We start from the raw sequence: 23826 nt of genomic DNA on the forward strand, positions 1-23826 counted from the left end.
AAAGAAAAATGGAGTTGCCCAGCCACAGAAAGGGTACTGACAGAAAAAGCTGTCAGGGGCACCAACCAGCAGTGGCGCTGCTCCCGTGGGGCAATTTTCGAAAGGGGAAATTTCCCGTGGGACAATTTCGGAAAGGGGTTGACGCCGGTCGGTAAGGGGTCGGCGCGTGTACAACGCAGCGAGAAAACTTGTGGAGCAGTCCCCTACAACGCTTCAAAAGTAAAGGAGGCAATATCAAAAATGGCGGCCCCTCCACGGCGACTCGGCAGCCAGTCCGCACCGACCCGTGGCCGCCCGACCCCTCAGTGTTGAAAGAATACTGATGTAGTCAAATTTTGGAAACCACATAAGCTGCACATATCCCCAAACCCCATTTCTAAAACATATTAAATACATTTAATTTCCTTGGCAAATTCCCTCACTTCTATTTTCTTTAATATTGCTTAATAAAAGTCTACTGTGTTTTATTTAATATCTCAAAAAGCTTTTGATCTGGTAGTCTTTGTCTTTTTAATTCTGATAGATTGAATTAAAATTTAGGAGTATTGGGAAAACTACTTTCATTTGTTTCTTTAAGAATGATGTGATCCTGTTAACGGCAGTGTCAGCATTACAATGCAACATTGTCATGTTGTAAATGTATTATTGAACCTTTTTATCCCATCTACCACACAGACAGAAGTGCCTCAAATATGCTCACCAATGAAAAGCTGTGCCTATTTTTTCAGCTCTTAACAAAATCAAGGGAAAGAGATTCAGCTAATGCCTAAACCTAATAACATCAGTGTACTCAAATATAAAATAGTCCCTATGAAAGAAATAATCATTGTATTGTGAACATCTAATATGGACATGACTGTTATTTTAATCTATTTTTGAATACAGAAGATAGATACGTTTTACAGATTATTGTTGCATTTTTCGATCAGTGCAAAACAAGATAGCCAATGCCAACCTTATTTCTTTGATATTTGACCTTTATGTGAAGACACTGATACAATTTCATTCAGAAAAATAGTTATTCCTTCACCAAATGTTTTCTGATAAATTATGTCCTCTGAACTAACGTACATTGTTTACGGCTGCCTCACTGATACAAAAGTCATCAGGGCACTCTCTTTGTTATATGCTTTTTGCTGCAACACAGTTCCTGTACAGCTCTCCAAAGACAGCATTATTCAAATGATGCTAAGTCTGTATTAAAAAAATAATCATGATGCAAACATATAATTTGCAGATTTTTCTTAGTGTGGAGAACCATAATTTGCATAACAAGTGTCTACAATATATGCAAGCTAGATAACAAATTAAAGATTTTTCTGCATCAAATATAACTGACTTAAACAATAAGTGAAAAAGATCTTGTTTAATAATTAGGTACTGGCCCTGTAGTTTATATTTACATTTTGATATTTATGTGACAAAATTCATTTTTTGTTACCCTAGTTATTCCAGTCATTGAAGTTACCAGTAACATGCTGATGATATTCATATTGCAATATTTGTCACAACACCTTTGGTACAGTGTTGTATTCCCCTTTCTCCATTCTTTCTTCACATCAGTAATCCAACTTCATCTCTTGTCGCATTACACAAAATGAAATTTCTAATTTCTTTATTCTTATACTTAGGTTTATTTTATTGTGGTGGACTGATAGCCACTATATGCAGTAACAACCCAATCTTATGAATCCCTGACTGTGTCTGATACAAATAATTCATCAATTCTGCATTTGAAGGCACACCCAATGAATTGCTTTTTACAGTGTAGCCTCTTTAATAATGTAGGCAAATGCAGCAGCCAATTTGTCCACAACAAGCTCCCTCCAAACTACAATAGAATAAATGACTAGTTCATCTGTTTTTGCTGCTTTTAGTTGAGTGAAATATGTTAGCCAGGACACTGAGAATTTCTCTTTTGTTCAAGTAAAGCTATGCATAAACATGAGGTGATACAAAACTCACACCAAGTCCTGCTCACCCATCACCCCTGTGCTCGCTAACCTACATTGGCTCCCAGTTAAGCAACGCCTCGATTTCAAAATTCTCGTCCTTGTTTTCAAATCCCTCCAAGGCCTCACACCTCCCTATCTCTGTTATCTCCTTCAGCCCCACAACCACCCCCCCCCCACCCCCCGCCACCCCGCCGACATATCTGCGCTCCTCCAATTCTGCCTTCTTGAGCATCCCTGATTATAATCGCTCAACCATTGGTAGCCGTGCCTTCTGTTGCCAAGGTCCTACGCTCTGGAATTCCCTGCCTAAACCTCTCCGCCTCTCTAACTCTCTTTCCTCCTTTAAGACATTCCTTAAAACCTACCTCTTTGACCAAGCTTTTAGTCACCTGCCCTAATTTCACCTTATGTGACTCGGTGTAAAATTTCTTGTCTCATAATACTCCTGTGAAGTGCCTTGGAACATTTCACTACGTTAAAGGCACTATATAATTACAAGTTGTTGTTGTTGTTACCTTTACCATCCACCTAAAAAGCAGATGGACCTTGTTTTAATATCTCATTCAAAGATGATGGCTCCAATAATTCAGTATTCCTTTAGTAGTGCATTGAAATGTTGACCTAGATTATTGGATAGGTCCTGGAATGGGGCATGGATTCCATGAGCACCTGACTCAGAGGCAAGAGTGATACCACTGAGCCAAGCTGACACTTAAGTATGCGTAGACATTACGGGCCCAAGTTTCGGCCTCAGTTGCTCCTGATTTTTTGGAGCAACTGGTGTAAAACGGAGTATCTTAGAAATTCAAATTCTTGGCATTTAGTTTGCTCCAGTTCTAGTCAGTTAGAACAGTTTCACTTTGGAACAGAATTTATTTTTCAAAAGGGGGCATGTGCGGCCACTTACGCCTGTTTTCAAAGTTTCGGCAGTGAAAACTTACTCCAAACTAACTTAGAATGGAGTAAGTGAAGATTTTTGTACGCTCGAGTAAACCTTGTCTACACTTTAGAAAATCAGGCGTAGGTTACAAATCAGGCGTAGGGAATGAGGCAGGGGGGGGGTTTAAAGGGAAGATTACAAACATTAAACACTTCAGTTTTACAAATAAAGAGCCATCATCAATAATAAATGATAAAAACATCAATAAATCAACCAATAAATCAATCAAAAATAATTAATAAGAAATAATTTTTTTTTAAATCAATAAATAAAACATTTTCTACTTACCGACTGCAGCACCGGGAGCCCTCCAACAGCATGCTGGGATGCCCCCCCAGTGTGTCTCTGTCAGTGTCTCTATCTCTCTGTCTGTCTGTCTGTGTATGTCTCTCACTCTCTGTCTGTCAGTGTCTGTGTTTCTGACAGCGAGGGGAGGGAGAGAAGGGGGGTAGAGGGAGAGAGGGGGGGGCAGGGAGAGGGGGAGGGAGGGAAGGGGGGGGAGAGAAGAGGGGAAGGGGATGGGGAGAAGGGGGGGAGAGAAGGGGAAGGGGGAGGAGAAGGGGGAGGAGGAGAAGGGGAAGGGGGAGGAGAAGGGGGAGGAGGAGAAAGGGAAGGGGGGAGGAGAAGGGGAAAGGGGAGAAGGGGAAAGGGTGGAAGGGGAGAAGGGGAAAGAGAAGGAGAGGGGGGAAAGGAAAGGAGAAGGGGGGGAAAAGGAGAGGGGGGGAAAGGAGAAGGGGGGAAAGGAGAAGGAGGGGGGGAGGAGGGGGGGGAAGGAAGGAGGGGGGGGAAGGAGGGGGGGAAAGAAGGGGGAGGGAGGCTAAATGGGCCGGGCCCGGCCGGGCCCAAGACTTCGGGCAGGGCCCGTCCCCAGCACCAGATTTACAGGTAGGTGGCGTTGGGTCGGGTCGGGAGTGCGGGTCGGGTCGGGGGGAGCGCGGGTTGGGGTCGGGAGCGCGGGTCGGGTCGGGGGGGCGGAGGGAGGTCGGGTCGGGTCGGTTCGGTTCAGGTCGGGGGGGGGCGCGGAGAAGCGCGGGTCCAGTCCAGCCCACTGTAGCGCACATGTGCAGAAGTCCCGGCACTGTTTTCAGGGACCTAGCTCCGCCCCCCACAGCTCTTGCTGCGCCGTGCCCGACTCCAGAGGACCAGCAGGGAGTTGGAGAATCTGTAAGTTTTTTTTAGGCGCACTTTGTGGCGCGAAAAACGCGCGTCTGGCCCGACATACTTAGCCTATGCGCTTAAGCTATGATTAAACCATGTTTCCTCATCCGCACCCCATTTAAATATGAGTTTAAAAGCATTTCCTTTTGTATTTTGTTTCTTTTTTGAGTATTTTATGTGAATGATCAGTGGATATAACTGGAGAGAGGGACTGGCTTGGAGCCACTGTACCCTAGGATTACAACCATTAATCTAGAGTCAGCAATCATGTCATTTTCACTGTGTAGATTAATTACACCTCCACGGTCTGTCACGCTAAGCAACAACTTCAAGCTACTTCCCTGAATGATGTCATAAGTGCTCCATTTAAACAAAAATATATTTTCTAAAAATTCAAAGAAATAGATGGAAAAAAACAACAAAAAAGATGTGAAGTTAATCACAATTGTTTGCACTTTGGCCTGACTCCATCCAACTTACTGAGAAATGACTGAGCTTGGCAATGAAATGTTTACTTTCCATCCATTAGTGAACACCAGTCTATGCATTATGCCAAATGCAATTGGTTTCTTCTATAATTCAGTTTCATCTCCAATTCTACTGTTTAAAGTGTTAATTCCGTGTCACATTTTGTCATACTTGGTTTGTAATGGTTCTGTGTTTACTCAGCTAAGAACCAGATTTATTTTAGTGAATGGAAAATTATACCTCACTGGTGTTGAACATGATAGAAAATACTTTGCTCTGCAACTGAAGGAAGATATGCAGATGTGAACACCAAGAAAGGCTCCCCATGAAATGAAAAATAAATTGCAAAAGTCTGAACAAAACAACCGGGAATTTCCTTGGAATTTCCACCATGACTTCACCCAAAGTGCAGCAGAAAGCCCTTTTATTCATGTAAACGGGGTTTCCACTGGACTGTTGGTGAAGTTAATGTGATGGAGCTCGAAGAGAATTCCTTCTATATAGCTACTATATTTACTCAAAATTGTAGGTTTCAGAAATATTCATCACACGAACACCCAACTCTTGTGTGCAATAGAAATTCAGGCTTGATCCACAAAGTTCAGCAGTAGAATTACTATGTTTAACATAAAGAACATTAAAGTGAGTAATGAAACATCATCACAATATAATAATATTGACAGTTATTTTTAGTGTGCTCAATCACAAATGGTAAATTGAAAATGAATGATCTCTTTATACAGGGTTAGCAGTCTACTCCCCACATCGGTTTGTGCTTGCAGCATGCACAGTCATTGGCTGTACAAACAGTTCCCAGGTCACCTTGCTCACAGCACAGCTGCCACCTTCTTATGTTGATGCACCAGCCCTGACTGTCCTGGACTCAAGAAGCATATATGTGCAGTAAGTAGTTTTTGCTACAGGACATTTATGTACTGCATTATGTAAAATTCTCAAGAGGGTTCAATCAGGATGGAGTTTGTGACAGAAAATTTAATTTACCATGATTAAATGCATCAAAGTGATTAGTTTAGTGATACTGTGAACCTTTGATTATCATTTGCTGTTCAGAAGTCAACTTACTATCATTCCTGAATTTAAACAATCAAGTTAGCTACCTACATTTTGAAGGGATGTTTTCTACAGTGTTAAAATTTAGAAATAAAAATTATTGCCACTCATTTGAAACTACAAGGTACCATTACATTTATAAGAGAAAGAAATACATCTGTTTCAGGATTGTAATTAAAAAAATATTTATTTATTAAATTATTTTGTAGTTTTTATTTTTTTCAATGCTGCATGATGGCAAAAGCCTGTAGTTAACTAACATTTGAAATTGTTAAAGTCAAAAGGAGTAGATCACTAAGCTTGCCCAAATGTATCCCAGGGATACAGTTGTCATAAATCTGTAGGCTCATAAAAAGCTATCTGAAAATCATATAGGATTTTCATTATGAAATGTAGGATTGAATGAGATTCTATAGTAGAAGCTATAAATTATATAGGATTTTTACAATTCATTCTAGGATTGTATAGTACAAACTGTAAATCATGTAAGATTTTTAGGGCAAAGGAATTGTTCTTATTTTATATTAATTGAATAGCAAATCTATATATTGTTGTAAATAATGGAGTTGGGTTGGTGAATCGAGCAAGCAGGCCTTACTTCTACTTCTGGCCCATTTTTCTAAGAGTGGTTTTATGCACCCAGGGCCTTATTTGTGCACAGGCTATTGCACATTTCGGCCATCAATTTTTTTAATGGATGCAAAGTACCCAATTCTCTCATTTCCCTGCTTTTTACCAAGAATATGTTAATATCATTGTGAACTGTTCTAAATGTGCAATAGAGGAAAGCAACAGATAGCCATTTGGTGAGCATCTTCTTAAAGGTGAGTGCCTTTAGTAACTTTACAAGTTCATTTTCTTACAGTAATAAGTTTATGTTCAGAATTTTGCATATTTTCCATTCATGGCTTCTAGTTTGTCCTACATTTTGTATTTTTCCAATTTGTTAGGCTTGTTGGCAGCTGCAGTCTAAGTTGCTGCAACCACAATTACAAAGGTAACATTCTTCTGTGTAAACCTTTATTTTTATTTTTTAAGAGGAAGGTCTGAGGAGGGATGAGGCAGAGATGCAATTACACCTAAGGTGTCTTGTCACCACATGTCCTTACCCAATCACCTGTTTCTACAGATCAAGATGCAAAAAAGCAAGCGGCTGTTGGTGAAGCTTTGTACCTCAATTGATAGATCACCATTAGATAGGGTGTTGCTTGTATCCTCCTGTGGTCATGAGGATGGTATTGCACTCACACATTTCTCAGTGAGTTGTGCTGTTCACTATGTCAGTCACAAGGAGCTCCTGGCAGATGCTGTTCACGTAGCAAGGGCTCAAATACACATTTGTCAGTTGTCCAATAACTGACGAGTGACTAACTTCTTGAGGAGGAGGAGAGCAGGGTCTCTTTGGGATTGGCCCGAGGTGACATCCCTAGTGATGGAAGTTCAGAACCTAATCAAGCCTCTCTGATAGATTTAATAATTCAGTGTCTGGACCAGGTGGGTTCACAGTATTCAGGGCATTGTTGATGATTGACCATCACAGCCTTGCTCACTAATTTGCCTAACGTGTGCTCCAAGGTTGATAAACAGCAGAAAGTTATGCAATTTTAACTGGTTAAACTTCAGAAGTAAATTGCTGCAAACTTGAGATCTCTAAATCTGGATTATGTTAACCTCTGCCTGAGCTCCGAGAACTTAGGTAACTGGAGTGTTGTACTATAGAACAACATGTGAACTTTGTAACAGGTAAAAATAAATTCTATATACATAGATTGCTCAGTAGCTTGATTTAGAAACTCTTAAACATGCTGATATGTTTCTGCATGTATCAAACACCCAGTTGACCATAAAAAAAAACTGATAGAAACATAGAAACATAGAAAATAGGTGCAGGAGTAGGCCATTCGGCCCTTCGAGCCTGCAACGCCATTCAATGAGTTCATGGCTGAACATGCAACTTCAGTACCCCATTCCTGCTTTCTCGCCATACCCCTTGATCCCCCTAGTAGTAAGGACTACATCTAACTCCTTTTTGAATATATTTAATGAATTGGCCTCAACAACTTTCTGTGGTAGAGAATTCCACAGGTTCACCACTCTCTGGGTGAAGAAGTTTCTCCTCATCTCGGTCCTAAGTGGCTTACCCCTTATCCTTAGACTGTGACCCCTGGTTCTGGACTTCCCCATCATTGAGAACATTCCTCCTGCATCTAACCTGTCAAAACCCATCAGAATTTTAAACGTTTCTATGAGATCCCCTCTCATTCTTCTGAACTCCAGTGAATACAAGCCCAGTTGATCCAGTCTTTCTTGATAGGTCAGTCCCACCATCCCGGGAATCAGTCTGGTGAACCTTCACTGCACTCTCTCAACAATAGCACGAATATCGTTCCTCAAGTTAGGAGACCAAAACTGTACACAATACTCCAGGTGTGGCCTCACCAAGGCCCTGTACAACTGTAGCAACACCTCTCTGCCCCTGTACTCAAATCCTCTCGCTATGAAGGCCAACATGCCATTTGCTTTCTTAACCGCCTGCTGTACCTGCATGCCAACCTTCAATGACTGATGTACCATGACACCCAGGTCTCGTTGCACCTCACCTTTTCCTAATCTGTCACCATTCAGATAATCGTCTGTCTCTCTGTTTTTACCACCAAAGTGGATAACCTCACATTTATCCACATTATACTTCATCTGCCATGCATTTGCCCACTCACCTAACCTATCCAAGTCACTCTGCAGCCTGATGGGGTGATAGTTTGTTGGAGACTTAGGGAAGGGTCAAAATTCAGGGTCTCAAAGAGACCCGTTAATGCCCATTTGTGACGGCCATTCCTAAAAATCGAATGGACGCCGCTTTGGGGTCAACAGGCCGACCTGATCAAAATTCAGGTTGGGGATTTTTTGGCCTGGACCTCATCCCACCCAAGTAGATGCACCGCCAAATTAAAATAAAAGAAATACTTACCTATTCATTTTCAGCTCGATCCGTCGATCCCCCGCCGCGCGGTGCCCCTGGCAGGTTTTTCTGCCGTGCACCTTCTGAAGACTGTGTGCAGCCCGGCAGCGCGGCCACCCTTAAAGGGGAGGACCCATTGCCGCAGTCCCAATGGAAGAATTTTTGCCGGCCAGCTTGTCAATCAGCTGGCAAAATACTGGCCCTGGGTTCGGCTGCGCATCCAACTGGCAGCCTGGCACCCCCTCTTGGGTGCCAAGCCGCTGGCCCACCCAAAACCCTCCCTGGTGGCCCAGTAGCCAAAGTTAAAAATGATCAAATCTCTCCCCTTTAACGGAAGGGAGAGAGCATGGTGACGCACACACACTGTGACGTCACCATGTTGATTGACAGTGGCGGACGGCTCAACCGACCCATTTTCAGCCAGTCAGCCTGGCTTTAAGTCTAAGGCCCGCTCCATTATGATTCATTTCCTGTAGGACTTCAAAGTCCTGAAAATGGATCTACTCACTGCATCAAAAGTTCCAGCGGTGAGTACCAGCTAAAAACTCATAGCTGCGCCAGCTTTCTGGTGCACCTGAATTTCAGCCCTAGGGTATTTTCTATAGCACTGGCACATGGCCCCATTGAGACAGGCACAAAACATGAGCAGGAGAGCAATATAATAAAAGTAGATTTTGCCTATAGGATCATAGTGGAACATATCATCAGTATGCTACTATAAAAGTTCCATTGCTTGGACAGATTAGAGGGGATAGGCATTCCTGTATATTCCAACCAAATACTCAATGATCATAGTAGTATGTTGCACATTGCACAACGTTGTCATACAAAGTGACATTACCATGAAACAGATGGAATATGGAACCATTTATCGGAGGAAGGCACGGAGACTGAGGTTGTAGAGATGCCTGCAGAATCTAAGTTGCAGACAGGAGGGGTAGATCTTTACTTGGCTGGTGTAAAATGGGTGATAGCAAGTCCATGCCTTCTGGAAGTCCATCTGGAAAACATCCATAGACACTCCCCTATCCACCATGCTAGTGACCTTAAAATACTCAACTAGATTAGTCAGATATAACCTCCCCTTCACAAATCCATGCTCACGCTCTTTGATCAACTGATAACTGTCCAAGTACCCAGTCACTCTGTCACTGATGATAGATTCTAGTAACACAAAAGCAAAATACTGTGGATGCTGGAAATCTGAAATAAAAACAGATAATGCTGAATCATCGACCTGAAACATTAACTCTGTTTCTCTCTCCACAGATGCTACCTGAGTTGCAGAGTATTTCCAGCATTTTCTGTATAGATTCCCCACTGTTGATGGTAAAATGACATGTCTGTAGTTACCTGGGGCTAGAACCTCCACTTTTGAGCTTAGCGCACAAAAATGGGCATTATTTCTGGCATGGGCGTTAAAAAAGAGTTTCCAGATCGTCGGCTTCTCGCCCATTCTCAAAACACCTAGTTTACATTTTTGAAAATGGGCGTTACCGTGAGCGATATCAAATGGGCGGTAGCTTTAAATCTTGCTGACCTTCTGCCGTAAGTGTCGCCGTCCTTAGCAACAGCATGACAACACTCCATTCCCACAATTCTGGAGGTCAAGGGTCATCATGACATGCGCAGAAGAGGAGACAGCGAGAGCGGGAGCTCAGAGGCATTGAAAGCGTGTGTGGCTGTGGTGTGTGCTTGTTTGGCTGTTGTGGGAGGAACGATGGAGGTTCACCAGCAGCAAAAAGCCTACTAAGCACCAAGAACATAGTTGGCACCGAGCTTTGTCCAACAAATAACATAAAATGGAAGGGATGGAAGAGGCCCTGGAGCTGGTAGCCAGGTACACTGGTGGCAGAGAGCTCCCAGTGATCCCGAAGCGCAGCACTGCACCCCAAGGTGACGCACCCCCATTGCCAACCACACGTGAGAATCAGCAGCAACATCTTGCTGCTGGCTCGGAGCATGGTCCCACCTTGGGACCGTCCTTTCCCGTATCCGTCCAAGCAGTGCTTCAGCCGTCACCGCCCCCCCCCCCCGGCCCAATGAAGCATCATCTGAGGACCTCCTCAGCCAGGCGGCTTGGAGTCAGGAGGAGAAGGGGTAGAGTGGGAAGGAGAAGCGGGTGGGAGTGGGGGGGCGGTGGGGGGAAGGGTTTGTACAGAAATACTGATGATTTCAGACTAATGTTCGGTTTAACTGTTTTTTATTTAACAAAACCTTGCAGCACCTTGGCTCAGATAGCTGCACCATTACATGCTGGTGATTCCTTAACATCAAAGGGTATAATCACACTTAACTTCAATCAACTTAAACTTTAACTGTCACCAAGGTGATGCTCACCATTGATGTATGACCTGTGACAGCCTTGTAAATAACACCAACGTTCTTTCAGGCAAAGTGATCATTGATGAGCTCCTAACATAAGGCTCTTGCAGCTACCATGCCACCATGGGCTCTTTCATGCGGTCTACAGGGGGACGGGGGCATGGCGTCAGCCTGATTGTCTGGGCCGATGTCAGCATCCGCCTCCTTGTCCTCCTCTTCCTCTCTGGTGAGATGGACTGTCAGACTCATCAGGCAATTCTTGTCCCCTCCATGTTGTGCAGCATGGAGCATATCACCACGAATTGAGCTACCTGCTCAGGGTGGTTTTGGAGCTCGCCTCCTGAGTGGTTCAGGAGGCGAGCTGCTAAAGGACTCCAATGGTTTTCTCCACGATATTGCGAGTGGCTCTGTCGTTCTCGTTGTATCGCTTCTTGGATTCGGTGTGGGTGTGGTGCAGCAGGGAGGGATTCAAATTCCTGGGGCATTGGAACCAGTTCTGGGGGAGGTGGGACCAGTTCAAACTGGACGGTCTGCACCTGGGCAAGACCGGAACCAATGTCCTAGGGGGAGTGTTTGCTAGTGCTGTTGGGGAGGAGTTAAACTAATATGGCAGGGGGATGGGAACCAATGCAGGGAGATAGAGGGAGACAAAATGGAGACAGAAGCAAAAGACAGAAAGGAGATGAGGAAAAGTGGAGGGCAGAGAAACCCAAGGCAAACAACAAAAAGGGCCATTGTACAGCAAAATTCTAAAGGGTCAAAGTGTAATAAAAAGGCAAGCATGAAAGCTCGGTGCCTCAATGCGAGGAGTATTCAGAACCCAGGAGAGGGCTCTGAGCTAGTTAGAATGGGGGAGAACTCAGATGAACAGGACCCCAAGAAAGAATGCAAAAGGCAGGAGGCAACAGAGCAGAGTAGCACTGGGGTAAGTGTAAACCACAAGGTAATAGGAAGGGACAATATGTATGAATATAAAGGGGCTGCAGGAGGGGTGAAAACTAAAAATTATGGTTTAAAAACTAGCATTAAAACACTCTACCTAAATGCACGCAGCATTCGAAATAAAGTAAATGAGTTGACGGCACAAATCATTACAAATGGGTATGATTTGGTGGCCATTACAGAAACGTGGTTGCAGGGTAGCCAAGACTGGGAATTAAACATACAGGGTTATCTGACAATTCGGAAAGATAGACAAGAAGGGAAAGGAGGTGGGGTAGCTCTGTTAATAAAGGATGATATCAGGGCAGTTGTGAGAGACGACATTGGCTCTAATGAACAAAATGTTGAATCATTGTGGGTGGAGATTAGAGATAGTAAGGGGAAAAAGTCACGGGTGGGCGTAGTTTATAGGCCCCCAAATAATAACTTCATGGTGGGGCGGACAATAATCAAGGGAATAATTGAGGCATGTGAAAAAGGAACGGCAGTAATCATGGGGGATTTTAACCTTCATATCGATTGGTCAAATCAAATCGCACGGGGTAGCCTTGAGGAGGAATTCATAGAATGCATACGGGATTGTTTCTTAGAACAGTATGTTACAGAACCTACAAGGGAGCAAGCTATTTGAGATCTGGTCCTGTGTAATGAGACAGGAATAATAAACGATCTCCTAGTAAAAGATCCTCTCGGAATGAGTGATCACAGTATGGTTGAATTTGTAATACAGATTGAGGGTGAGGAAGTAGTGTCTCAAATGAGCATACTATGCTTAAACAAAGGGGACTACAGTGGGATGAGGGCAGAGTTGGCTAAAGTAGACTGGAACCACAGACTAAACGGTGGCACAATTGAGGAACAGTGGAGGACTTTTAAGGAGCTCTTACATAGTGCTCAACAAAAATATATGCCAGTGAAAAAGAAGGGCGGTAAGAGAAGGGATAACCAGCCGTGGATAACCAAGGAAATAAAGGAGAGTATCAAATTAAAAACCAATGCATATAAGGTGACCAAGGTGAGTGGGAAACTAGAAGATTGGGAAAATTTTAAACGACAGCAAAGAATGACTAAGAAAGCAATAAAGAAAGGAAAGATAGATTACGAAAGTAAACTTGAGCAAAACATAAAAACGGATCGTAAAAGCTTTTACCAATATATAAAACGGAAAAGAATGACTAAAGTAAATGTTGGTCCCTTAGAAGATGAGAAGGGGGATTTAATAATGGGAAATGTGGAAATGGCTGAGACCTTAAACAATTATTTTGCTTCAGTCTTCACAGTGGAAGACTCAAAAACCATGCGAAAAATTGCTGGTCAAGGGAATGTGGGAAGGGAGGACCTTGAGATAATCACTATCATTAGGGGGGTAGTGCTGGACAGGCTAATGGGACTCAAGGTAGACAAGTCCCCTGGTCCTGATGAAATGCATCCCAGGGTATTAAAAGAGATGGCGGAAGTTATAGCAGATGCATTTGTTATAATCTACCAAAATTCTCTGGACTCTGGGGAGGTACCAGCGGATTGGAAAGCAGCTAATGTAACGCCTCTGTTTAAAAAAGGGGGCAGACAAAAGGCAGGTAACTATAGGCTGGTTAGTTTAACATCTGTAGTGGGGAAAATGCATGAAGCTATCATTAAGGAAGAAATAGCGAGACATCTAGATAGGAATAATGCAATCAAGCAGATGCAACATGGATTCATAAAGGGGAAATCATGTTTAACTAATTTACTGGAATTCTTTGAGGATATAATGAGCATGGTGGATAGAGGTGTACCGATGGATGTGGTGTATTTAGATTTCCAAAAGTCATTCGATAAGGTTCCACACAAAAGGTTACTGCAGAAGATAAAGGTATGCGGAGTCAGAGGAAATGTATTAGCATAGATAGAGAATTGGCTGGCGAACAGAAAGCAGAGAGTCGGGATAAATGGGTCCTTTTCGGGTTGGAAATCGGTGGTTAGTGGTGTGCCACAGGGATCGGTGCTGGGACCACAACTGTTTACAATATACATAAATGACCTGGAAGAGGGGACAGAGTGTAGTGTAACAAAATTTGCAGATGACACAAAGATTAGTGGGAAAGCGGGTTGTGTAGAGGACACAGAGAGACTACAAAGAGATTTAGATAGGTTAAGCGAATGGGTTAAGGTTTGGCAGATGGAAAACAATGTCGAAAAATGTGAGGTCATCCACCTTGGGAAAAAAAACAGTAAAAGGGAATATTATTTGAATGGGGAGAAATTACAACATGCTGCGGTGCAGAGGGACCTGGGGTCCTTGTGCATGAAACTCTTTTGAGTTTACCTGCAAAAACATAAACATTAAAACCATGCCACCCGACCTGGGTGACACAGCAGACATTTTCAAGGCCTTTTTTTTTTTTTTTGGTTTTTTTGGGGCGCTAAAATCAAATTTTTCCAGTGCCCCCTATAAAAGGGGAGGGGGACACTAAAAGCACCGGCAATGAAAACAAATTAAACTTTAAAACGTAAAATCAAATTAAAATTTGGTTGCCGGGCGTGATGATGCACTCCAGTCCCTCCGGTGCCCACCTCTCGCGGAAGGCCGCGAGCGTACCGGTGGACACCGCGTGCTCCATCTCCAAGGACACCCTGGACCGGATGTAAGAGCGGAAGAGAGGCAGGCAGTCAGGTTGAACGACCCCCTCGACCGCCCGCTGCCTGGACCGGCTGATGGCACCCTTGGCCGTGCTCAGGAGCAGTTCCTTGTGCATGAAACTCTTTTGAGTTTACCTGCGAAAACATAAAACATTAAAGAGTGCCACCCGACCTGGGTGACACTCCAGACATTTACAAGGCCCTTTTTTTCCCCCCTTTTTTTTTTGTGTTTTTCTTTTTTTGGTTTTTTTTTGGGCACTAAAATCACAATTTTTCCCCAGTGCCCCCTATAAAAGGGAAGGGGACACTAAAAGCACCGGCAATTAAAACAAATTAACTTTAAAACGTAAAATCAAATTAAAATTTGGTTGCCGGGCGTGATGATGCACTCCAGTCCCTCCGGTGCCCACCTCTCGCGGAAGGCCGCGAGCGTACCGGTGGACACCGCGTGCTCCATCTCCAAGGACACCCTGGACCGGATGTAAGAGCGGAAGAGAGGCAGGCAGTCAGGTTGAACGACCCCCTCGACCGCCCGCTGCCTGGACCGGCTGATGGCACCCTTGGCCGTGCCCAGGAGCAGTTCCTTGTGCATGAATCCCAAAAAGTTAGTTTACAGGTGCAGCAGGTAATCAGGAAGGCGAATGGAATCTTGGCCTTCATTGCGAGAGGGATGGAATACAAAAGCAGGGAGGTCCTGCTGCAACTGTACAGGGTATTGGTGAGGCCGCACCTGGAGTACTGCGTGCAGTTTTGGTCACCTTACTTAAGGAAGGATGTACTGGCTTTGGAGGGGGTACAGAGACGATTCACTGGGCTGATTCCGGAGATGAGGGGGTTACCTTATGATGATAGATTGAGTAGAGTGGGTTTTTGCTCGTTGGAGTTCAGAAGGATGAGGGGTGATCTTATAGAAACATTTAAAATAATGAAAGGGATAGACAGGATAGAGGCAGAGAGGTTGTTTCCACTGGTCGGGGAGACTAGAACTAGGGGGCACAGCCTCAAAATACAGGGGAGCCAATTTAAAACTGAGTTGAGAAGGAATTTCTTCTCCCAGAGGGTTGTGAATCTGTGGAATTCTCTGCCCAAGGAAGCAGTTGAGGCTAGCTCATTGAATGTATTCAAATCACAGATAGATAGATTTTTAACCAATAAGGGAATTAAGGGTTATGGGGAGCGGGCGGGTAAGTGGAGCTGAGTCCACGGCCAGATCAGCCATGATCTTGATGAATGGCGGAGCAGGCTCGAGGGGCTAGATGGCCTACTCCTGTTGCTAATTCTTATGTTCTTATGTTCTTATGTCCTTATGTGTCACGCAGGGGTGATCATCAGCCAGGTTGGAAGGCCATATCCTTTGTCACCAAGCATCCAGCATTGACCTTGTGGCTGATTGTTAAACAAGTCAGATACAGTGCTCTCACACAGGATGTGAGCATCATGGATGCTGCCTGGAAATTGAGCATTCATTGCCAGTATAATTTGCTGGTGGTCAACAACCAGTTGGACATTGAGGGAGTAGAATCCCTTGCGGCTCCTGAAAACCTCTGCATCCTGAAAAGGTGCCTGCACCTTGGGGAAGTTTGCAATTCTGGAGAATCCTGGAGCCCTCTCACTCTGTGCCTCCCTGGTCATAGGGAAGCTCATCAATTCCCTCCTGCGTGCGTACAGGGCTTCAGTGACCTGTCTAATGCAGCAGTGTGTGGCATGCTGAGAAAGTCTGCAAATGTTGCCCGCTGTGGCCTGCAAAGAACCCGAGGCGTAGAATGACAGTGTCGCGGTGACTTTGACCTTGACAGACAGTGCAGTACTGATGGTGCTGGCAGGCTGCAGATCTCCCCTTATCAGCTGGCATACCTCAGTGATAACCTCTTTGTGGAAGCGCAGTCTTTGAAGGCAGGTGGTGTCAGGCAAGTTGAGATAAGACTGATTCTCCCTGTACTTGTGGGGGATGTAACATCTGGTCCTCCTCATCAGTCTGGCACGTCTTACATTGGGCACATAATGCTGTGGAGCGAACTTTCGGTGATCTCGAGTCTGCTGCATGTGATTGGTCATCACGAGAGGGTGAGAAAGTACAAGCCCCATTGCAATAGCTCTCTGATTTCCACCGATTGGTCACAAACAATGATTATCCCGACGAAGACACCTATTAAATTCCAATCAGTCACAGTATGGTCAAGATGGTTGTAGAGATGTTCACATCAACTCCAACGACCTCCAGAGTATATCCGAACTCCTCCGAGGTTGAAACACAGCAGGTTTTTAAAGGATGCGACATGTGATGTAGAACATGGCGTCCATAACGCTTTGATTAGTTCCAGTTAGTTCAACTTTTTCTGGGCGTTTTTTTGGGCGAGCGATATTGTGGGCGATATGCGTTCGAGGTGGTGAAATTGACGCTGGGCGATCTCATGGCTGCTAGTTTCGGTAAATATGCTCTTTATGACAAAAAAAAGTGGGCAGGCAGTGTTATTAAATCTCGGTGTTAAATCAGTGCGGAAATTAAAGCTGGCCGATATTATGGGTGTTGATTTCGCCCATTCTGAGGATTCCACCCCAAAAAGTGCGTGGGCGGTATTATTTTTTCCCAGCGTTAAGCACATAGGGAAAGTAACGCTTGGCGATAATTTTCTGAAAAATGCCCGTCAATTTCCATTTTGTGGCTATATCTGGGCATTATACGTCATTTCAGCAGTAAAATGGGCGTTAAGTGGGTGTTAAGCATGCACAAAAAGTGGAGGTTCTAGCCCCAGGTTATTTTTTTTTGTCGGCCATCTGCCAGGTCAGACTGACAATTATGCCAGCGGGTTTGACTGCGCCACCAACAGGCAGCCTGCTACCCCCTTTTGGGTGCCAAGTCACTGGCCTGGCCAAAACCCTCCCTCGTGGCCTAGTGTTTGCCACTAATGTGTCTGCAGAGTTCACAGCGGCCCTCTCCTTTAACTGATGGGGAGGGACATTGTGACGTGCCAGCGCGATGACTTCATCAGCGTGGCGCTGATGACTTGTTAGCGTCGCCCACTCCGACCTGCCCACACTTCCACTCCGCTAGTGGCGGTTACTCCGACCCGACCGCACTTCCGCCCCAATGGTGCGGCCACTTCCGCCCCGCTCCAAAAAAAAACACAAAGTGCTGAATCTCGCCGGATTGTCTGCCCTTTGCATTGGGGAAGACAGAACCTTTCGAGATTGGTAGGGCAATTTTGGCCCCCTAATATCAAATTCAATCATATTATAGTCACTATTTGCAAGATGCACTTTTACTGTTAATTGTTAACTGATTATGGTTTGTTACTCATCACTACGTCCTCCTATGGACATCCAGCAGTCTTTCCTCCTTTTGTTAAATCTCAACCAGGAGTCTCTAAAGGTCTGTCGCATTGAAATTTTCTGCTCTTCATTTCTGCCTTCTTGCAATGCCTTTCTCCCTTCTTTGGGTGACTCTGCTGATTCCTTGAGTTGAAGACATGCTTTAAAAGTGGTACAAAATTGCATGAGCCATCCATTACAGCTACCTGACAGTCAACAAATTGTGCCAAACACATCTGCTGCTTCCCCAGCCTTCTATAATCTTCAATCATTCTTGGCTTTTTAAAAGCTGCATCCCTAATTTACAAGCCTCTCCAATGCACTACTTCCATGGAACTAAGCCACCAATGGATATTAACTGAACTGATCCTTCAATTTATGGAGGAGCCAGAGCTAGAGAGGATCAACGGATGGAAATCTCACCTCTGGAGCACGACACTAGTGCAAATGGCCTCATGGATTTTGAAGGCTAGCCTCCACATTTATTAAGCTTTCATTTTTTTTACATATTTACCTTTTTTGTAAAGACTATAAGGGGCCGAAATTGCCAACCGCACGAAACAAGGCACAGCTATCGCTTTTTGGCATTCATTACCCTGCAATGGAGCCATAAGAGCAAAATTCAGCAATTTTGTCAAAAAAAAGGAGTGGTGTGTTGTTGGTGCCGAGAATGGGCTCTTTGCAGTGGTGTGGGGGTGGAGTGGCCGAGTAGGCCGAGAAATTCAGCCTAACGAAGCAACAGCTCCCTGGTCTTCTTAAAGGGCAGGGTTTGCAGCTAGGCCCTGAGCATTGAGTTTGTCTCTGTTGCTTGTGAAGGAATGGCTAATGCAAGAGGTTTAAGGAGGGCCAGCGGCTACTCTGATAGTGAACTTGAGACCCTGGTCCAAGCTGTGGAGAGAAGGAGGTGCGTTCTCTATCTGGACACAGGAAGACCCGGTCACGCCGTCTTTGTCAATGTGTGGAGAGAGATTGCTGTGGACGTGTCGGGTCCTCAATTCATGACCACACCACCACCCAATGCCGCACAAGGCTGAACGACATAATTTGGGTGATGAAAGCGAGCACATGTTCCCCAACTCCTCACCTTCCATCCGTGAGCCACTCCTTCACCTCTTATTTCCCACCTTCACTATATCGTCAATGAAGCACCATTTGATTGCTGAGGCATCTATAGCTATATGAGTATATTCACAATTGAGGGTCCATTTCATGTGATAGTTACACCTGCACGTAATGGACCCACACTTGCTCTCATTGCCAAGGCCTTATTAAACTGCTACTCAGCAACCCTTCTTTGCTTTGCAGGCCAAGATCTCCCACAACCGTTTGGAGCAACAGAGGACTGGTGGGGGCAAGGCCGATATCCAGCAGCTCAGTGACGTAGAAGAGAGGGTGCAGCGGCTAGTGGGCCCACATGTTGCCTTCCCTGTGGCCGCTGGTAGTATGGATCCCTCTGGGGCCAGCATCAGTAAGTGAAGGCCTTACTTTAATGCCATCTCTCCCTGAAAGGCCAACCACCTACCAGTCAATGGCTTATGATTGTGTGCAAGTTGCTGGCTGCATGGTGCAATTCCCTACCTCACCCTGATGGGACCCCTTGTGCCATTTATGATTGCAGAGAATACCCCGAGTGTGAGCCAGAGCGAGACCGACACCCTTGAGGCGACTGGGAGCCAGAGTCAGTATGAGACCCTTGAGGCGAGTGCAGACATTGGCGGCATGTCCGATGATGGCGAGGAAGAGGGGGACACTGCTGTTAGTACCACGTCTCTGCTTCCTACACTCGCATGCGCCAGCTCAGACACTGGGAGTATGCGGTCGGGTCAGTTAGATTTAGCAGAGGGGTCTGCACTGGGTGATGCACCGGGGCCTAGCGGGCTGCAGCATGGTCAAGGGAAAAGGCAACCTGGGTGCCATCTTTCCGGAGGGTGGGGGGGGCGAGTTCGCATTCAAGTTCTGCTGCAGAGGACTCAGATGAGACCCTCAAAGTGGTGGCTTTTGAAACAAGGCTGGAGGCCATGCATTCCCAGATGTTGGGGGCAATGGCAAGGGGCCCAAGAGTCTGTCGCAAGGGTTCAGGTGCGTGGAGGAGTCTGCTCCCCACATTGTGAACATCATGGAGTTCATCATTGCCAGTGTGCAGACAATGCTGGACTCCCAGAGTAACCGTGAGGATCCAACTGTGATGCCGTGACTTGTTGGGGATGTAGCAGCTGCCATTAGAGCACAGGCCAAGTGAACGAGCGTATCAGTGCTGCTTTGGAGAGGATGGCTGTGGTCCTGAAAGGTCAGAATGCTCTCATGCATTCTGGGCAACAGGCCACGGAGCATCTTACTGCTGTCATGTCTGATGGCATCAAGACTGTGTCTGCTCTCATGCAGTCTCAGCTGGATGCCACTTGAGATCTGAGTGTTGCCATCGCGGCTGGGTCCACCACGGTCTACGGGGGACCTTCTGGTGTCATGCCACCCCACCAAACTGTGCTCCAGCAAATTGGTGGCGATGGTGAGGTGCTACCCCAGGGGAGTGGCGCAGGCTTCTCAGACTAGAATGATGATGTGCTCTCTCAGGATCACAGCAGTCCTGAGCCGAAACCTGCCACTCTGCCATTGCTGCCAAGCATGAAATTGCCCCAGCCAATTCCGTCTGAAGACACCGAGGAGGATGTGGCCCAGTCTGCAGCCGGCCCTTCCATGGCTAGAACTGGTCGAGGGCATCCTAGAAGGCTGAAGCTGAAACACAGCAGCCTCCCCAGAGCCAAGATGCAGCCACAGGGGAGACACTGCGGCGTACTTCCAGAAAGCGTGGCGGCCCCAAACTGCGAGAGACCGTCAGCGGTAGGTCGGGGCCATAAAAGGAGCGGCGAGCGGCGGCCCCTGGACAGCGTGGTCCCGTACCACTTCAGGGAGCAGCACAAGCTGGTGCAGGAGGGCAACGGCAGCGAAGAGTGATGTCATCAAGGTCCAGGTCGGTGATTGGAGTGTGGGCAGATGCAGCAGGAGCGGCGAGATCGGGCGAAGGAGCTGTGAGAGACTGTGGAGGGATGTGATCGGGGCCCAGGGGAGGCGTGAGTTCGGGGCTAGGGGCCCAAGACAGCACGGGCCAGCCTACACTGCGATATGTGTGTGCACTGGGTCCGTGCAGCAGAGCAAGTCACCAGTTGTCTTGGGTAATCCTTGCCACTGGACCAAGACCTAGCTCTGTCAAGCCCGCGTGGTGACTGGTGTGCAATGGCCACCACATGTTAAAAAAATCCACGCACAGGCATCTTCCACCCTTCAACATGTAGTTCGGGTTCTTCATTCAAAACACTTGTGAACTCATTCTTTTTTTAGCGTGGAAGCAAGTCATCCTCGTTTCGAGGGACTGCCTATGATGATGACTTCCAGAATAGGCATGCGTAAGAGGGATTATAAGGAAATGCACGAGTGAGAATTGATAATGTGTATGTTTTGTTGATCCATTATTTCTTGTGTCATAAATCTTTATTTTAGGCTTGAATATCTGTGCAGGTCTCTCATTTCACAATGGGGAATTCTGTGTGAAAGGGCTCACTGGTTTGCCCATGGAGGTGACCAGATGAAGGCTAAAGTGCTATTCTTGAACCTAGTGCAGAGCAGCAATGAGACGGTTTCGGACTTCACTTGCAGGGTCCAGATGGCGACACCACCTCCCCGCCTCCTTTATAGCCGCCAACCCCCATCCTGCTCTTCCTCCTGTGCCTCCTCCTCAGGTGGTATTGCTGCCTCGTCCTACAATGCTTGTGCCCTCATGATTTCCAAGTTGTGAAACATGCAGCAGACAACCACGAATAGGGAGACCTGCTCAGGTGAGTACTGCAGCACTCTACCAGAGTGATCCAGGCATTGGAAGCTCTGTTTAAGGATTCCGATAGTCTGCTCAGTGATGCACCTGGTGATGAATGAGAGTTATTGTACGATTTCTATGCTGTAGTCCTGGGGTGGCAAGGGGGAGTCAGCAGCCAAGTGCATAGTGGGTAGCTCTCATCTCCAAGGAGCCAGCTGCAATCTTGGTTTGGCCCAGCAAAGATGCCTGGTACACCAGTGTGCCACAGGATGAAAGCACCGTGGCTGCTGCCAGGATAACGGACATCAATTGCCATGATTTTGTGGTTGTGGTCACACACCAGCTGGACATTGGGAGAGTGGAATCCCCTGCGGTTACAGAGGATCTCGGGATTGTTCTGTGATGCCCTCAATGCGACGTGGATGCAGTCTATGGCGCCCTAAACCCTGGGGAAACCCGCAATCCTGACAAATCCGGTCAGCCGCTCCAACTGATTCTCCCTGCTCATGGGGAAGGATATGTAGTCCCTCCTCCTCTTATACAGAGCATCTGTCACCTGACGGAAGGAGCTATGCGTGGAAAACTGGAAAATGTTCGAAATGTCTGCTGTTGCGGCTTAAAAGGATCAAGTCGCATAGAAATTGAGGGCGATGGTGACCTTTGATGCGACAGTCAGAGCTGTCCTCAACCTTGTTTGAGGCTGCAGGTCTGGCTGCAGGAGATTGCACAGCTCCGTCACGATGTCCTTGTGGAATTGCAGTCTCTGGAGACACTGATCATCAGCCAGGTCCATGTAGGCGAACTGCTGTCTGTAGACCTTTGGACGATGGGGCTTCCTGCCACCACGTCTATGTAGGCGTCTTCCTCTGACAGCTGTCTCATTGCCTTCTCCCTCCTGCTCTTGTTGATCCTCATCCTCTTCAGCCTGCTGCTAGCAAGCATCTCCCTCCTGTGGATGCTGCCTTCTGTCCATCTGGACCACTATGTTGTACGGGGGGTTTGCGTACATGACCCTCCTCCTGACGGCAGGTCCTTCCAGAGGTCCTTCCTAGTGCACCTCTCTGGGTTCAGCTCGGATGCCATCTTCATGGCCTTTTGCATCTTCCTCAGCCATGTGTGCTCCCTTGCCCACTGCCGTTGGAGCCAACGCCACCTTCTCCTGCGTGCCTTCCTGCCGAGTAGAGTGTTCAGGAGGTGTTCCACTCCCAGCACTGACCCCATTTAGTAATCCTCCGCAAGCCCAGCCTCCTCAATCAGCACTCTCTGTTGAAGAGTATGAAGAGCCTGGATCCCTATTCCTCAATCCCGCTGTCAAGAAGGCAACTCGCAATGCTGTAAACCATCAGAAAAAATCTGACTGACAAGAATGGTGGGAGAGGCAATACGCCTTTAAATGCCGCTGACGGTCTTGAGCAAGCAGTGTGTACCGACGCAAAAAATCTGTCGTTGGCACCGACAGGCGACTGGAAGATGATTTAAGCTGAATTTAGCTTCCGGGGTGAGTCTGTTAACTACACACATGCAGGAGTGGAATGGAAGTGGGGGGAGCGGGGTGGATATCCACACCGCCGGATAAACCCATCAGGGCAATGCCGCGAACATCGGTCAGTCCGTCGCAACTCGGCGGCCATTCCGCACCGACCCACAGGCCTTATAGAAAGGGGCAGTTTTGGCCCCAAAATAATTTTATCCGCCGATATGTGGCCACTTAGCTTTAAGCAGCCATACCCTTTTGAACATAACTGACCAGCAATTTCCCACCCTTTCTTTGGTCAACAGCTTGTTTTGAATCATTAAGTGGATGCTGCCAAGAAATGCTGGAAGGTCAGCTTAGCAAGGAGTTGACGAGCATTGTGGTAGTCATGCTCTGCTCTTATTTCTTTCGCATTGGGACCCGAACATTTTAATTCACGTCTTGGTATTTAAATGAGCTTAACCAATTCCGTTATACATGAAGGCTAGTTCTGGCATGTGCCTTAATTCTTTTTCTTCCCATTTTGGCATCAGATCTTGTTTGGAACCAAACCAGAAAAACTTCGGTTGGTGTTTATAGAAATCCCGTTTAGATCCTAATTTGCAGGTATTTGACTTGTAGGAAGGTATGTTTCTTCTAACTTTTAGTTGGCAAAGATTTCTGCCATTTTTACCAATGTCAATATGACTTGCAAGCTGTGGTAGCCTAACTCGATTAGTGTTTATAAAATGTATTCATTTGCAGGATATGGTTGTCGCTGGCAGGGCCAGCATTTATTGCCCATCCCTAATTGCCCTT

General features: G+C 46.1%; 1 protein-coding gene across 3 annotated transcripts in view; it reads left to right on the plus strand.

Moving 5' to 3' along the window:
• Positions 1-23826, plus strand: part of ush2a (Usher syndrome 2A (autosomal recessive, mild)) — a 1282968-nt gene that overhangs the window by 779221 nt on the left and 479921 nt on the right. For 2 of the 3 annotated variants that reach the window (XM_070889457.1, XM_070889458.1), the window contains exon 33: positions 5265-5424. In XM_070889457.1, the coding sequence (XP_070745558.1) occupies positions 5265-5424 (160 nt within the window). Of the gene's footprint in view, positions 1-5264; positions 5425-19051; positions 19137-23826 lie in introns of those variants that run through there. The other variant, XM_070889459.1, reaches the window with a different exon arrangement.

The sequence above is a fragment of the Pristiophorus japonicus genome, chromosome 9 (assembly GCF_044704955.1).
Source record: "Pristiophorus japonicus isolate sPriJap1 chromosome 9, sPriJap1.hap1, whole genome shotgun sequence".
NCBI classification, from domain to species: Eukaryota; Metazoa; Chordata; class Chondrichthyes; family Pristiophoridae; genus Pristiophorus; species Pristiophorus japonicus.